This window comes from Vicia villosa, unplaced genomic scaffold (genome assembly GCF_029867415.1).
Source record: "Vicia villosa cultivar HV-30 ecotype Madison, WI unplaced genomic scaffold, Vvil1.0 ctg.000487F_1_1, whole genome shotgun sequence".
NCBI lineage: Eukaryota > Viridiplantae > Streptophyta > Magnoliopsida > Fabales > Fabaceae > Vicia > Vicia villosa.
The window spans coordinates 357826-376318 of NW_026705236.1; the positions used below are offsets into that span (position 1 = coordinate 357826).

Sequence of the window (18493 nt, forward strand, 5' to 3'; positions counted from 1 at the left end):
TATTATTATTAAAATTCACCATTTTTCTCAAATATGTGTTTATAAACCTAGGGACAAACCCAGGTTGCATCATGTGTGGGTTGGTGCCCCCACTATATTTTAAACAATTGACTATAATAATATACATGGTACTTATTTACTCTATCATGTTTAATTAATTTTCAAAAACTATTGTACTATTACATGTATCTATATGTGCACCGGTGCTTCATGTAATATGTTTATATACGTGGCCCTCTAAAAAAACATAAGCTTTGCCATCTAAAATAATATTTTATAGTTAAACTTATAAGTTTAAGATCGAAAAGTATTATCAATATTTTTATGAAGTTTGAATTAATAAAAATGTATCATGATATATTTATATTTATGTATTCTATTTATTGAATTTTACTTTATGTAAACTCTTTATTTATCATAATTAATAAAATAATTTATAAATTATATTAACTTAATGATTAAAATTAATTTAATTATTTATTTATTAAAAAACTATACCCGATTCAAATATGACATTTAATAATATATATATATATATATATATATATATATATATATATATATATATATATATATATATATATATATATATATATATATATATATATATATATATATATATATATATATATAGCCCCCACTACTAGAAATTTTTGGGTCCGTAATAAACCTACATATAATAATTGCTAAAATAAAATCATTTGAAAAAAATACTCCACAACCAAAATAATAGTCTAAAATTTTGATAAAATTTCTTAAACAATGACAATAATATATTATAGGTCAACCGCGCAACGCGCGAGTTATATACTAGTTCATATATAGTTTGTGGCCTAGTGGTATAGTTACTTGAAATGAGATGGGGAATCTGGGTTCAACTCTTCCCTCTATAAAAATCTAGTTGGCAGCCACGTCAGCAATAAAAAATTAAAAAAATCCAACACAGCACGCCACATCATCATTTTTGTTGACCAAATTCAATGAAGAGGCAAAATAGAGGAATCTACAAATGGCAGGGACGGAATCTGTGTTTTTTTTTACAGGGTTGTTTTTTTTACTGATTCTATAGTAAAAATAATTAGTCCAACTTTATTTACATCAAAACTAAACTCCATTACACCAAAGCACATTGTTAATCCAAGCCTAGAACAAAAAGCAATAAAATCTAGACGAGACTTCAAGGAGCTAAAATGTGGACTTAAACATTAGACATAGCATAATCCATCTTCAAAGGCTTTTTATAAAACATCAACAAGAGTGATGAAGAAACCACACTAAGTGATGAAGCAGCCATGCAAGCACCAGCAAGCCATGGAGGCAACCTGATTCCAAAAAAAGGGTACAAAACACCAGCTGCAATTGGCATACCAAGAATGTTGTAACCAAAAGTCCATATATAGTTTAGCCAGATGCGAGATATGGTTTTTCTTGACAAATCTATTGCTGTAATCACATCTTCTAAGTTGCTTTTGACTAGAACTACATCAGCTGCTTCTATTGCTATGTCTGTTCCAGCTCCAATTGCCATACCAACATCAGCAGCAGCTAAAGCCGGTGAGTCGTTTATTCCATCACCTACCATTGCTACAATCATTCCTTTCATCTGCATCCAGTTTCAGTTTCATATAGAGAAACATATAAGATCAGGGCCATCATAAATTATTGTCACCGTTAAATTATGGTTAAATAAGGGCTTTATTTGTTTTGACACGAGTAAATTGCGCCTAACCTATATAAGACCTCCAAAAATTTGAGATGACTCAGATGAAAATATAAGACTTTACCTGCAAGTCTTTGACTATATCGGCTTTTCCAAGAGGATCTATCTCAGCAAAAACCTCACTAATACCAACTTCATTTGCAATTGCATTTGCAGTAGCCCAATTATCACCAGTGACCATGATGGTTGAGATGTCCATGGAGTGAAGAAACGATACGACACTCTTTGCCTCTGGCTTTACAGGATCAGTCACAGAGAATGCTCCAGCAATTACTCCTTCAATTGAAACTAATACACAAGTTCTTGCGAGAGTTTCATTCTCGGAGACGAACGTCTCCACCATGGAACTTATTGGTATATTAAAAGCATGCATGAGTCTTTTGTTTCCAACTAGAACGGTTTTTTCCTTAACTTTTCCACTTACTCCACTTCCCATGTACACTTCAAAGTCATTCACATCTTGTACTTGATCTTTGCTAGAGGATCCGAAACTCTTGCGCATTCCCTTTGCATATGCTACAACAGCTTTCGCCATTGGATGTTCGCTATTTGCCTAAGAATAATTTAGATAATCATCAAATACTTAGATTTTTCTAAAATAAACTATGCAACCTCTAAAGCAATACCTCCACAGCAATTGTCATGTCACATAACTCCTCCATAGAAAGTTTAGAAAACAGCACTGCTCTAACCACTACTGGCTTCCCAATTGTTAGTGTCCCAGTCTTATCAAACACAACAATTTTCACCTGAATCATGAAAAAAGGAATAAAATTCCAATTATAAATCAAGTGAAAGTATCAAGTGCTGGTTATTACCTTGTGTGCTTTTTCAACTGCATCTCCACCTTTGATGAGTACACCTTGAGAAGCACCGACACCTGAAGCAACCATGATTGCAGTTGGAGTAGCTAGACCGAGAGCACATGGACAAGCAACAACCAATACAGAAATAGCAAACTGCAAAGCAAATTCAAATGCATCCATAGCTTTCGGGATCCAATTTTTCGGGTATAAACCTGCTTCTCCGGGAATAAACCATCCAAGCCAAGTTATGAAGGCTGCAGCAACAACCTAAAAGGAAAACTGATTAGTTAGATCAACAAAACATTTTGTACTTGAATAAGGAATAACAGAACACTCACTATTGGAACAAAAACCCTTGAAATATCATCTGCAAGTTTCTGAACTGGTGCTTTTGCAAGTTGAGCAGCTTCTACAAGTTGAACAATTTGATAAATCGTGGTCTCAGATCCAACATGAGTTGCCTTGACCAGTAAGCAACCATTCTCATTGATGGTCCCACTGATAACCTGTTCTCCACATGATTACAATGTTCTCAGCTATGAAGCAGTGACACAAACACAAACACGTCTGACACACTATATGTTATATGTATAATTAATCATAACTAAAAGTTCACCATATGAATAATACCTTATCGCCTGGAATTTTATTAACAGGTCTTGATTCACCTGTGATCATACTTTCATTCACACAACTTTTCCCTTTTATAACAATACCATCAGCTGGAATTTTAGCACCAGGAACAATCTTGATCATGTCATTCTTTTGTATAAGTTCAGTGTCAATTTCTGTCTCTCCAACCACATTTCCATTAGCATCAAAATCTAGCAAATAAGCTTTATCAGGAACAAGTTGTATAAGCTTTTCTAAGGCAGCCGATGTTTTCCCTTTAGCCATAATCTCCAAATATTTGCCTAATAGAATAAATGATATCAGCATAGAACTGGTCTCAAAGAAATCTTGTCCTTGAAATGTAGCTGAAGTTAATGTTTTAACTACAACATATACTGAGTAGAAATAAGCAGCATTAGTTCCAAGTGCTACCAGCACATCCATGTTTGCAGACCATCTCCTTAGTGAATGATATGCCCCTAAATAAAACCTGATGATCACATCCAAAGTAAAAGAATTATAAAATCTTAATCCTATACTTGCGAGGACGAAAAAACACATTTAAACCTAAATAGTATAATACCTTTTGCCAACAATGAACTGAACAGGAGTGCTGAGGATCCATCTCAAAAACAAACCAAGAGTGAACATATTATGAATCTTATAGCTTAACCAGTCACCATACGGAGGAAGCATAGGAAGAATCATGGAAAGCATAAACACAGGAACAGAAAATAAGCAGCTTAACAAAACTTGGTTTCTGTACATACGAATTTCATTCAACTTCTCGATATCTCTATTTCCTGAGTTAGTATGCAAACTTGCTTGATACACACTGTGACCACAACTAGCTTCATGAACACACTGTATAAGAAATCTTGGACCTGTAATATTCGAATCATAGCTAACTGTAACTTTATTTTCTGTTAAATCCACTTCAACATGATTCACACCAGCAGCTAAACTAAGAGAAGAAACTATAACATTTAAATCTTCCGGTGAATCTATCCCTTCAAGTTTTAGATGCACTTCGTTCATATCATTCCTTGAACTAACAAGTTCTGCTCTAAAACCAGCATCTTCTACAGCTTCAATTATTTTGTTAGTATCAATGACTATAGGATCAAAAAGCACTTTTGCTTCATCTAATGCCAAACCAACTATCGCCTTTTTCACTCCATCAACCATTTGCAAAGCATGCTCAACAGATCGAGAACAGCTTGTGCATGTCATTCCCTTAATCTTGATTCTACATTCTGTTATTTCTTTACTCTTTAGCTTATTTACTTCAATTCTAGTTTCTTCTATTTCGTTTTCCTACAAATAATTTGCATCAGAAATATCATCATTTTAAGTATTTGCATCTCACATTTTTCGATCTCCACATCTGATCTCACGGTCAAAGTCATTTCAAACCGATTTTATTGTTTTTGTAATATGAACCGTCTGATCTAATATTAACGGCGGAGACCAAAACCTACACGTGTTTATTGAGTAAATCACAAAAGGTACTATTCTTTATTGAGTAAATCACATTCTAAACTTGGAGACTACTATGAATATAAGTGAAAAGATTACATTTATATGAATGTTGACGACTTACATTAACGGAATTTGCTTGAAGTGGCGAAACCATGATGCTCTTAAGGCTTCTCTTAATTTTAGAATCAAAACTCTTGATATCATTTATTTGAGGCGTAAGTACACCATGTTGTCGAGGCGTATCATCTTCTTCTTGAGTATGTAACAACGGTTTCTCAAGATCATCGAACCCTTTCGCGTCTATTTTTTCATCTGGAGACCAAGACTTCATTGGTCCTGCAAAAAGATTCAAAGAACACAATAAAACACATATAGAACAAAATCTAAAATTTGTAACTATATTTCAAATTGAAGTGAATGTTGAGAAAATCATAATGATGACAAGTTAATAGGACAAAGAAAAGAAGTGTGTGATTGTGATAAATGCGAGAAAAAAGAATGAACACAAAAATTGGGAGAAAATCTAGGATTACCCAAATTGAAAGGGGAGAAGTTGAAAAGATGAAAATTATTGAGTTCGGAGTGTTTTTGAACTTTTGAATTGGTAACTACCCAGCCGTTTTCTTTTCCCACCAAAAGTTTAGTTATTGACTGTTTTACCCATAGTATTTTGGATGTTCACTGAATTTGGTGAACCGTCCAGTGTTCGCTAACAAGGACCGTTTCGTCATTGACTCGTAGTATTCGTAATTTTTCTCGATTTACAAGTGGAACGAAAAATCTCAACTAAATCAAGTTAGAGCAATGCTATTTATTTTTTTTGGTTACAAGAGCAATGCTATTTAGTACGAAGGAATTTGAAGAAGAAATGTAAGAATGAATATGTGTCACTATTTTATTGGGGAATTTTAAATTAATTTTAAATTTAACTTCCTTTTTAATAGGGATCATGGGGTTGTGGTGATAATGAATGGTTAGGATTTGTTCTTGCATTTCTTGTTTTTCTATTTTCTTACTGATAAGCATTTTCCATCAAGTTATTGAGTATTCTGAGAGTTTTTATTAATTTTCGATATCTAGTGAATCATACAAATAAAATGTACCACTTTTTTCATACATAAGTTGAGCATTTTGACCCCAAAGTAAATGGTTGAGATGGCAGCGGTTTCTTAGGTCCTGAGTTCAAATATAATTTTAAGAATGTAGAAGTGTTAAATTTAAAAAAAAAAAAATTTGCCGCATGATCTTTTCCTACTTGAGAATTGACATTTACAATTTTTTATCGTCTATTATAATCCTTTCAAGCTCGAGAATTAATTCTTATAGTTGCACGTAAAAGATACCCAATTTATATATAAAAAATTGAGTATTTAGGATGTTATTGATTTAATCAAAGATGAAAATTATTTTGAATATTTATGGTATTTGTGGTGATTATATATCTTCAAAATTAATTTAAAAATTAATAATATTTTAAATATAGAGTTAAAGACTCATTTAGTGTGCAGCATATGATAGAGACGTGATATGATATAAAGAATGATAAAGATAAGATAGGATACAGACACGATAAGACTTATCATATCATATATTTGGATATCCTTGTAAAACAACTATATTTTTTTCAAAGGATTTTATAAAATATTTTAAAATTTATAAATTGATAAAAATAATATATTTTTTTATAATTAAAATTCATTGACACTACAAAGTAAATAATTTCGATTTTTCTTGAAAAAGATCATGAATATCATTATAAATGTTAAATAAGCAAAATATAATATGTAAATGACAAAACTATCCTTGCAAAAAAATATATTTAATTTAATAAAAAATAAAATTAGTAATCATATTTTTAAAATTTTAATTATTAATTTATTTTTAAAAATTTTAATTTATTAGTTTTTTTATTTTTTATATTATATAAACTTAAAAAATTACTCTTATGACATTTATACATACTTTTTAAAAATTATTTATTAATATTTTTAATTTAATATCAAATTAATATTTATTTATATTTTGTCTTATTTAATTTTTTATTTTAAATTATATTTTATAGGGGCACATTAGTAAATTATTTTCTTATCCTATTCTGCCGGATTCTAACCCAGCTCATATTCAAGATAATAATTTGAACTAGTGAGACATGATATGATAAGTTTCAGGATTAACTTATCATATCGTGTTGTGTCATCAAACAATGAATTAAGATATATCCTATCCTATCTCTTATCCTGCACACCAAACGAACTTTAAATGAGTTTTTTATCCTATAAATATTTAAAATTTAATTTTAGTCTCCAAAAATTTTTACCCTCCAAAAATTTTCTGCCATAAATTTTGGGTCCTCGATGACCACTTGATCTAACGAAAATTGCTGTGAAAATGTCAAATGTATTATTTCAAGAGAAAAAAAAATGATATACATAGTTAGTGTACAATTATTTTACACGGACAACAAATCAATGACATGTATCCAACTGAATCATTTTTAAATTTTAAAAATATTTTTATGATTTGACGATTTATTATATGTTTTCATTGAACGACATTTAAAAACTATTTAAATATATCCATTTCACTTTTATTTCAATTTCATAGCTTATTATAATTTATTCTTTAATATGTTTTTAGTTTTTATAGATATTTTAAATTATAAATTTAGTCTCTCGAAAAAATTTCAACAAATTTTAACCTCTCAAATTTATTCGACACAATTTTGATCTTTGTTGGATAATTCTAACAAAAACATGTGTGTCAATACAACATGAACTATTTTATTTTGATTTTTTTTTTTTACAATTCCATGTTTTAAATAATGAACTATATGGATTAAATACTACAACAATAATCAAGCCTTATCTCCTAATTAAGACTAAGTTTCTATCCAAATTGTTAATCTCAAATTCTTCCTTAATAACTTCTCTTAAAGTCTTTTTAGGCCCCCCTTTTTTTCTAGTTGTTTGACTTATGTACATCCAAAATTTATATTTCGGGTAACTCACCAAGACGCCCATATCCCGATGGGTCCGACACATCTTGATAGACCCGAGATGCACAAAACATAGACCCATCTAAGATGCCAAATTAAGTCGACTGTTAATATTAGAAACAAGAGCATCCATAGCATTCAATGCCTTTTATGGCCTCAAGACAACAAGGAACCATTACCATGATGGCAAATCAATCACTTTATTAATATCATATACTATAAATAAGGTTTTTTCTTTACCCACCTCCCTATGGGGGTCACCCCCAGCGAAAACCCCAGTTTACCCCTGCTTCGGAAATGAATTTCCGAAGTATTTTTTTTTTTAAATTTTTTCAGATTTCGGAAGTTCATCTCCGAAAACACCAAATGGGGGGTGTTTTCGGAGATGAACTTCCGAAAACACCTTTTTTCAGATTTTGGGGGGTTTCGGAAATGAACTTCCGAATTATGCAGAAACTGTGTTTTTTTTTTATGATTTTGGAAACAGCCTCGTATTTTTAATTAAAGAAAGACGGCAAATAAAATAAGCGATATATAAACAGGAAATACTAATATACTAATATGATAAGAATAGTGATATATACAAACCGATCCGATCCAAATCCAAATAATAATAGTGTACGAAAGATACAATCCGAAAACAAAAAAAATAATAAACCCGACCACTACTGGGTATGCCTAACCCTCTCACCCTGGGCCCTCCTCTGCCGCCTGTATGCCGCCGCACGGCCCGCATCAGTGACGATCATCTCCATCACGGCGACTGCCTCTGGACCGCCCTGATGAACGACACCTCGATCCAACGCGTCCCGCCCAAGCATCTCTATCCGCTGGCAGATCGGCAGGAGATCAATGGCGTGGTCATCCTCGGCCTGCTGGTTCTCCAGGATCTCCTCGTGTGCTGGCCTAGGAGCGCCGGGAGCGTCGGGTGTCAGCAGAGGATGTGACACCCGATAGAACCATGTGACGTACCCCTCCACACTGTGCCAGTCTTGGGTGATCCGCATGCGACGATACTCCTCTGGTACCACATGATGCTCCCAATCCTCAAACATGGCAGTGAGCTGCACTCTGGTCATGTGTCGGGAGCAGCCTCAAAGGGTGACCTGGGTATCATCTGCACAAATCCGAACTGCTGCATGCACCGCTCAGGGAGATACCGGACCATGATGGTAGTCCCGCATCCCAACCAGCCAGAATATAGAGATATGCCGTCAAAGGGGACAATCTGAGTGTAGTCGCTGAACGGCCTCTAGGTGACGTCATCGTGCATCGTGCGGTCCAAGTACCCACGGTATGGTCCCACCGCATTGTTCCCCCTCTGGAGAACGTATCTGGCGGCCCTGGGCATGGCGTCAACGTACGCAGGATCGATGTGGAAGCCGTGGATGCGGGAGAAGTAAGAGATGATCCAGCTCTGAAACATAAATAAATATGAAACATAAGTAAATACGAAACACAAATACGAAACATAAATAAATACGGAACAATTAAAATGAAACGTACCGTGAGTACTGTGCAGGATCCGGTCAACTGCCTCGTCCTCCAGTTGGAGGCCTCATTCAGCTTCTGGTATAGGTATGCCAGAGTAGCTGCCCCCCAGTTCCACTGGTGAACGATGGTCAAGTCCATGAAGTAGCGGAGGTAGGTCACATCGACGTACCTCGCACTCTTGTCCACAAAGATTGCAGCGCCTACCACATGCATATACCAGCACCGGAGAGCGCAGCCACGGTGATAATGTGTAAATAGCTCGTCGCCCGCATCCTCAGCCTCGGACGCCGCCACCAGGTGGTGCTCGAAGTAGCGGCTCAGTGTGGTGAACCGGATATGAGGCCTAGATGTCGTGGCTCACTCAAAGTCAGCAACTTCGAGCTCCATACCCAAATAGAGCGCCATCCACTCGGTGGCTTCGACCCTCTGGATCCGGGAGTGGGTCAACAGTGGCCCCCTGATCGGCAGGTGGAGAAGACACTGCACATCATGCAAGGTGATCGTCATCTCCCCAACCGGCAAGTGGAAAGAAGACGTCTCCTTGTGCCACCGCTCCACAAAAGCCCCATGCATGCCGGGGCTGATGGTGGTGTACCCCGTCATGCAGAGCCCACTGAGCCCTGAACCTCTCACAGCGTCGTTAAACCACTCGGCAGTCGGTTTAAACAGACTGAAAATCTTTCGGGCATGGTTCACCATTTTCAACGGCTCTCTCTCCTGTTACAAAAAAACAAATAAAAAAGTATGTTAAATAGACGGTTAATAAAATATTGAATAAACGTCTAAATTATAAACGGTTAAATAATGTAGTCGGGCAAATTATAAAAAATACCTCTCCCTCCCAGATCCGCCGAGCGACGTGATCGCGGTAGGATATCAGCACTGAAGTGTCACTGGGCCCTCCCGGGAAGCCCTCCTCCTGCTCATCCTGCTCCCCGAGTGGAGGGTCAACATCCGGTACATCCTCCGCCTCGTGGTATGATACTGCCACCTCCGGTACCTCCTCCTCCTCCTCCTCCTCTTGCTGGCGGAAAGAAGATACCCGAGCCAGACGACTCCTCGATCCAGATGTAGAGGTACCCTCGTCCATCTCCACGGGAACTCGCACACGTCGTCCCCGGCCCTTCCCCCGTCCCCGTGTTGACGCCAGCTGCGCCGCCCGCTCGCGTCTAGCCGACGCAGTCTGGGTCTCTCTACCCTGTCTGATGCGTGCTAGGTTGTCTGACATGTTCCTGAAAACAATTGAAATCGATTAATATGCGAGACAACATAAAGAACTAAAAAAAATTACACTTCTGATACAATTCGGAAGTTCATTTCCGAAACTGGGAATGGAGGTGTTTTCGGAAATGAACTTCCGAAACAGCCCTGCGAAGAACTTCTCTGCAACCTCCAATGGCAGACCCCAAAATCCTAAAATATAACTAATTTTATTCATTCTAAACAACCTAAATAGCAGTTTAGAGTTTGACTAATAGATCTAAACAACCTAAACAACCCTAATAGAGATATAATAATGGATCTAAAAATTGAAAAAAATGCACTAAACTTACCACTAATAGAGTTTGGGATGATTTAGATTGAGATTGGAAGAAGATGTTGGCAATCTCTGATACTTCACACTTGCTTTTTGCAGAAATTTTGAAGAGAGGTTGAGTTTAGAATAGGATTAGGGTTAAATGAATGGGGTAGGGGGCTGTTTTGCTTAATATGCAAAACGCCCAGTATTTCGGAAATGAACTTCCGAAATGCTGTTTTCGGAAATGAACTTCCGAAATAAGACAACTTTTTCAAAAAAAAAAAGCGCTTTCGGTGATGCATCTCCGAAAACACCTTTTTCTTGCATTTCGGAAATGCATTTCCGAAGTCAGGGGTAGCTTGGGTTTTTCACCTGAGGTGTTTAGAAGGTTAGGAGGTCTATAAAGAAATTTTCATAAATAAACAGCTCCAAAAGGATTAGAGGGGTCAACCAAAAACAAAAACTCTTATCTTACTACGACTTCTCCCGACCCGCTCCGGGGAAGTTATCAATATTGTTCTTCAAGAACAGTTTGCGCCCATCGTGGGGCCTGGTGAAACTTTCCCGAGCCATATAAATCATATCAAAACAACAATTTTTTCATATGAGATTTAGTATGATTTCGTACCCCTCTCCGTCAATTTCTATTCACAGGCAAAAACAAACTTTTTCACTTTCCTCGACATCGTCATGACAACCTCAATCTGTTTTACACCTCAACAGATCTCAACAAGCACTCATTTAAAACACCCGTCGGCAAATCCCAACGACCATAGTGGGATGTCTAAGCCTTAATTTGGTGTCCCGAGACGTTAAAACTTGCATACGTGAAGATGAAGGGTGAAAATTAGGAGATTCAATGACATATACGGATTGGTGACAGTAGATCGACTACTTGGTATGGGTGTCTGACCAAAATCATTAGCGGAGTCTCAAACAGGCTAAACCGACACAGCAATGCAACACCATCAATTTCCCCGAAGAAGGAAACATTCCCGTCAACATCAACAGTGGTAAACCTAGTTTGCGAATCTTTGTCTACAAGATAAGCGCGAATCCATCTGTGAAACCTATATCGGCCAAAAAGAAATTATATTTCTTACTACAACATGAATATATATCCCAAATTGGATTGGTGTAGATAAGTTTCTTCGTAGCTTATATGTGCTCACCTATCCTAACATCCATCTAGTTTTTCTAATATTACTCGTATCCATTCTATTTCATCTGTTATTAATTATAATTTGTGGAACCAATGTTTCACCCTTCTCATGACACAATCATTCATATAAATAAAAAATTTCCTATGCCGAAAATGTTCAAACACCCCACCCATGTGATACTTGTTGTTCTGCTAAGCATAAGACACTCCCATTTCCTATTAGTAATCTCATTCTAACAATTGTTCTGAACTTACCCACATGAATATATCTGGCCCCTATTCCATGTCATATATGTTAGGACACTGTTATTTTCTCACAATTGTTTATGACCATTGTAACGCCCGGAAAAATGATTAATTACTTAATTTAGTCAATTGGGATATTTATTGAATCTTTCGCGTTTTTGGGGCGATTTAGTCGGTATTAGTTAGGGATAGCGGATCAATATTTAATTGAGAATTTTAATATTTTCAGTATTAGAAATATTATTAGAATAATATTTGGCGTTTTGGGAATTTTTCGAGTAATTAAAATTAGACTGAGAATTTGAGACGAATCGTAAAAAGGAAGTATAGTGTATTAAATATATGGGCTTGTGAATAGTACAATGTACGTGAATAATTTTAGTTAGGCCCAAATTGAGAAGTATGACACTTAGGTTTGGAAGAAAGCTAAAAAAACATAATTTTGGGAGGCATTAGAGAATTGAAGTAGCAGTGGGGTTTTGGGGAACATTGCCATCAGAAGAGGAATAAAGGTTTGGTGTTGGTACGAGAAGAAATTGCAGAAAAGAAGAGAAAAGAAACCGGAAGAATTACGCGAAGCCGGAAGCTTGGAATTCGACCGGAAATCGTAGAGCGGACTCCGAATACAAGGTAAGGGTGGAGTTCTTGCTCTATAAACGGGGACATGATAGATTGTATGTGGGTTTGGGGAATTTTATTATCTCTGTGTTTTTCGATTGATTTCCTAACATGTATGAATATTATGTGTTGCTGTTGCTGAAAATTCTAATTGAAAATCTGTTGATATGCGATTGCTGCGTGGTTTGTGTTTTTGTGACTATTGAAATGCATTGATGATCATGATCGATGATAATTTTGTGCTGGAAATAATTTATGTGATGTTGGTGAATCCCTGTTTCATTTAAATCCAAGACCGGAATGGAAAGTAAGATTGGAAAGAGGGAGAAGCAAAGGGACGGGGGTCACATAATTATGGGACGAACGTCCCTTAGTATTGAAGAAGTGGGAGGACCCACATACAAGGAGGGACAGCCGCCTTGCCATGAGGAAGTCCTAGAATGGGACGTATGATTTGTAACAATGGGGTGGGGGCCACAACCACTAGGGGTGGGCACCCCAATCTTGAAGGGTGGACCATATTTGATTATTTCTTTCCTTTTCTCACTTAATTATAAACACCATAGTAATACATCCCCATATGGAAAATAAACCATTAGTATTTGGTTCAGCATGCTAGAAGAATATAGAGTGCCAAAGAAATAATAACAATTGAATACTAGCGTGATTCGTATAATTAGTTCAGTATCAGTATAATGAAATAAATCAGTAGAATATATTGTGAATAATTAGAAACTGGTATGAATATATGCTAGAAATGAAAATAAACTACATGATTAGTATTATGACAATGATAGACAGCATGTTTTGGAAAATTGAATAACAATGATATTAGTAGGAAAATAATATAGTAGTATCATTAGAATGAATTGTTCATAGCAGTACATAGCAGGTTTTGTAGCAGAAGCACTTCTAATAACAGAGAAATCTTAGCAGGAATAAGACAGTGATGAAAACAATGTCGATTGGGAGTTTTAAACTGATAAATTTAATTAACCGGTTTAGGACGAGGATTGTCCAAATAATTACGGAATGTTTATAGGTTGTTTTGGGTCGAATTGACGTGTTAAGTAATTGTTGAAAATATATGAATTGTCGTGGAATTTATTGTATTGATCTGTTGTAATGTCCTTGTCGTTGTTTTGATGCTTTTGCTTGGTTGTTGAATTGTTTTGATGTTGTGGTGATTAGTTGTTTTTGCTAAATGTTGTTGAGAGGTGTTGATTATGAAGTTGTAGGCCAATGGCCAGTGACGTTGCGGTGTTATTATTATGCTAACCTTGTGATGTGCAGGAAATTTAGTGACGATATATGTTACCTCTAATTATTGGTAACCATGGTGATATAGGCTTATGCCTTTGTGATGAGTGATTAATGTTGTGATGTGATGTTGCATTTGTCGAGTCACATGCATTGCATATTTCTGTGACGGCCTGGATTGGCAAAATAGTGACGAAGGCTTATGCCTATTGTGATGTGCCTCTAATAACTGGAAATTGGCGATGGGGGCTGAAGCCCTAGGTACCACATGCATATTGCATCTGTTGTGTCTCATTCATTTGATTTGTTGTGACGTTGTGTGAGATATCGTGATTTGATTTTTAAATCGTTTTTGGTATAAATTGTGAATTGAGATATATTATAACTTAAACCATAATATACATTTTATCATGACTTCATTTATATGGTTTGATATCTCACCCTTTTATTTATTTCCCCGTTAATTACCTTTATACTGGTAACGTGCATGTGATAGCTTTGACGAAGATTTAGACGTCGTGAGTCGAGTCGGTGGTCGCTCTGATACGTAGCACTCGGGGGGATAAATGCGTGTTTTAATTATTTGTTACTTGCTGAATTTTTAGTGATGTTTTATTATTGAATTGTATTTTAAAGCTATATTGCGAAGATGCTATGATTAAATTGAAACATTTGTGAAGTTTTGTGATTACGCTGTGAGATTAAATAATTTTGTTTAATGAAGTGATTTTGAGGATTAAATTAAAGGCAAAATTACAGTTTTGGTCCCCCTATTTTTGTGTTTTCACGATTTTAGTCTCCTTATTTTATTTTTAAACACTTTTGGCCCCTCATCCCCACATTGGCTACAAAAAACGCTTATCTATCATATTTTAAATACTATTTTTTGGTTTTCATCTTCCCTTTTGGTCCCCTATCTTCACTTAAGGATGAACTACATATTTTAAAAAATGACACATAAGTATTTTTTTAAGCCAAAATTGGAATGAGGGACCAAAAGTGTTTAAAAACAAAATAGGGGGACAAAAATCGTGAAAACACCAAAATAGGGGGACCAAAACTGTAATTTAGCCTAAATTAAATGTTATAATTGTCCGTTTTGATTCTATGTGCTATGTATCTATGATGAAGGCGTGAATGTCATATATGATTTGAATGACGAAATGTGACATCTCAATTGTTGATGAAAATTTTGAATATCTCTAATTTTTCGTTATAATTACCGAATAATTTATCGGATAGAATTGAGGTGTTACAACCATAACCATTTTTATTGGATTTTTGTAATGAAACAAAAACATAAAACTTCTAATTTGGTAAAATATTTTATTAACTATGTGAAAACTCAATGTCAAACTTGTGTTTAACATTAAGATATGAGAATGGACTTGAATTCACTCTTCAAATTTTTTACTCAACTCAGAGTATCATTTATCAAATCTCATGTGTTGACATATCCCAACAAATTAGAATTGTGAAAAGAAAGCACCAACACCTCTTAGGAGTCATCCGTGCTCTTATTTTCCAATCACATTTACCTAATATTTTTTGGACTCATGCCCTTTCTCATGTTATTTTCTTAATCAACCAAATGCCATCTAAATTTTTGAATTACAATACTACTTTTACATTACTTTTAAGAATATCCCTAATTACAATGCTATTAGAACCTTTGGTTGCTTAGCTTATACCACTAGCTCTAAGAGGCATGGAACTAAACTTGACTCTAGATCTCGTTGGTGCATTTATCTTGTAAACAAATATGGTGTCAAAGGTCATATCCTTTTTTATATCCATAATAAACATCTTTTCCTCTCGAGAGATACCTCTTTTTTAAACATCTTCATTTACCTAAACATCAAACAAATTGTCACCATTATACCTCAACTTATATCCCCTCAAATCTATGAATTTTTCCCTTATACATAGAAGAACGTCACAGTACCACTACAACTACTGCACCCACTGCCAATACTCATATTCTTATTCCATAATATCCTTTTCACACCCCAAACACTTCCACTACCACTACCCCCGTTATATCCACTGTGACCCTCCCATTCCTACCTCATATAAACCCACCACCTCTAATCACACAAACCCTACACAACCTAACTCCACCTATTATACGTCCCTTGTTCCTACTAGAAATTTCAAAGCAATCTCTAAACCTCCTACTTACCTTTAAGACTTTTATTGTAGCACATTTCATGGGACCATACATTCTCATCCTTTTCTATTACAAGCAAGATTACCTATCCCATCTCTAATTTTATTTCATACTCTAAATCATTCCACAATCATAGGACCTTTAACCTTAAATTATGTTTCACCATTGAACCCACATCCTACTCTAGTGCCATTCTTGAACTTGATTGCTAAGAGCTATTAAGAATAAACTCCAATCTCTCATCACTAACAAAACCTGGGATTTAACTCCCATTCTTCCTAACAAAAGAGCAATAGGTTGTAAATGGATCTTCAAGTTAAAGTTCCTAGCTAATGGAACCATTGAAAGGTATACAAACATCGCCTTGTAGATAAAGGGTTCAACTAAACCCAAGGTTTAGATTATCATGACACTTGTAGCCCTATTATTAAAATGACAACTATAAGACTCATTCTTTCTATAGCATCTTGTTAAAAGTAACATCCAAAATTATCTTGGTATCCTTACTCAATTTGTATGGATCATACCTCATGATCAAACGGGATTACTTGTCAAATAAATAAGGAACCTATATGTTCCATATTCCTCGTAGATAACCTCCGGGAATTGGAGTTTCCCCTTAATTAGATGAATCTATCTTTCCAGCCTTTATAGTTTGACATATATGGAGGAAAGGACGGTGTGATTGTGCATGGTGTTTATTGAGACCCAACCCCCTTTCTACACCTCTCTAGACTCATAAAAAAATATGCCAATGGTATGCGTGATATTTAGGCCCCAATATATCACCTTAAATGCCCGAGCAAATGCCCAACTTTTAGGGAGAAGTTGGGAATAAGCAATGTTAAGGGTTTTCAAGAGTTCTGATTGAAAGATGGTAAAGGGATATTCACGCCAAAATCTTTGATTGCACTGGGATAGAAATAGAAGTACTCATCCACTTCTCCGAGCGGTTACTGCATGGAAACTTTCTCCCCCGAGATACAAGGCTCCAAAATAATATCGACCTCGTCGTCGATATTGGACAACTCCAGTTGATCTGAGAATTTAGTCACCTAGGGATCATTAAGGCAAACCGAGTCATAACCCAGAACCTCGTCATTAAAAGATTTAGAAAAAAGCTTCATGAAAATCTCAACTGAACGTGAGGAAGAAAATACCGAGTCAGTTCCACTATTCATAAAAGCGCCATCAAACACAACACTATATGCCTCTTTCTCCAAAAATTCCCAATCTACTTTCCTGGTGGTGCTTCTAGACGGTTTCACACACTTTTTCCATAATGCATGCATCTTAGTTATACTTTTAGGCAAAATGAACCTCTCACTCTCATCACACTCGTGAATCAGAACCATTGGAGTGGATTATGGAAAGATTAAAAAAAATAAAACAATCACCATACCTGGATGGAGGATTGAAAGATGAATCCTTGAATGCGAAGGGTTTCAATGCTTGGTAACAGAGAAAGAAAAAGAAGGCTAAGCATGTTTTTTAAAGGTGAAGGATTCAGCAAAAAGGAAAACCACTATTTAAGCTTGAGTTTGAGAACACCAAAAGTCTCTTAGGTGAAAATCCAAATGCCTAGTAATACGAGGCAATAATGACCACTGAAGCATTTCGAGTCCTAATAAAAGTAATCATGAGGCGCTAAAAGAACTTCTCGAGAAACAGAAGCCTAAAGGTTCAAGACGGAGACGTACCCCTTATCAAGCAGGCACGTCATCCATGAGAATCCCATGGGCAGAAAGTTGAAATATATGTCGTCATAACAAGCATCGATCTCAACCTAAACCGCTTTTAGTGAGAAGGGAAGGAGGATTATAGAACATATCCCGACATCACCCTCGATCTGCATTGCTCTTAGTGAGAAGGAAAAAAGAATTAGAGAACATATCCCAATATTGATCTTGGCCTACACTACTTTTGGTCAACATGGAAGAAAGATTAGAGAACATATACTGATGAGCATGAATTACCCAAAGACGAAATGATATTTTTTAGTTAGAAGGATTTGAGAACATATCCAAATATTATCAGTCAAAACTACATTAATCTTAAGCACTTCACCCCTATACCTCATGCTTAGGGAATTGTGTACATCCTAGATACCGATGGTCAAGCCGACATTACTCTTAAGAACTTCACCCCCTCAAACTTCAATCTTAGGGGGATTGTGTACATCCCTGATATTGGCGAGAATGTGCAAGAATAGTGGATCGGATCTAAGCGTAAAACGGGTTCGGACCCTCACGCATGTACATCTTGGGTCTAGGTCGAGATACACTTTGAAAATCTATATAAGTCTCTCAAGTTCAAGATATTCTAGACACGCCTTTATGAGCATTTATCATTGTGACATCAACATGTCCAAACATGTTTCTTAAATCCCATAATAATTTAATATCCGTC

General features: G+C 35.8%; 1 protein-coding gene across 1 annotated transcript; it reads right to left on the bottom strand.

Moving 5' to 3' along the window:
• Window positions 1-1171: 1171 nt before the first annotated feature.
• Window positions 1172-17439, bottom strand: LOC131628870 (copper-transporting ATPase HMA4-like). The gene is made up of 11 exons (XM_058899676.1): window positions 17245-17439; window positions 17042-17139; window positions 11499-11698; window positions 4742-4956; window positions 3722-4455; window positions 3157-3628; window positions 2865-3032; window positions 2539-2793; window positions 2347-2469; window positions 1785-2273; window positions 1172-1603 (listed from the first exon to the last, which is right to left on the bottom strand). The coding sequence occupies exons 1-11, from the start codon at window positions 17437-17439 to the stop codon at window positions 1199-1201; spliced, it is 3354 nt and encodes a 1117-aa protein (XP_058755659.1). The 3' UTR covers window positions 1172-1198.
• Window positions 17440-18493: the final 1054 nt, after the last annotated feature.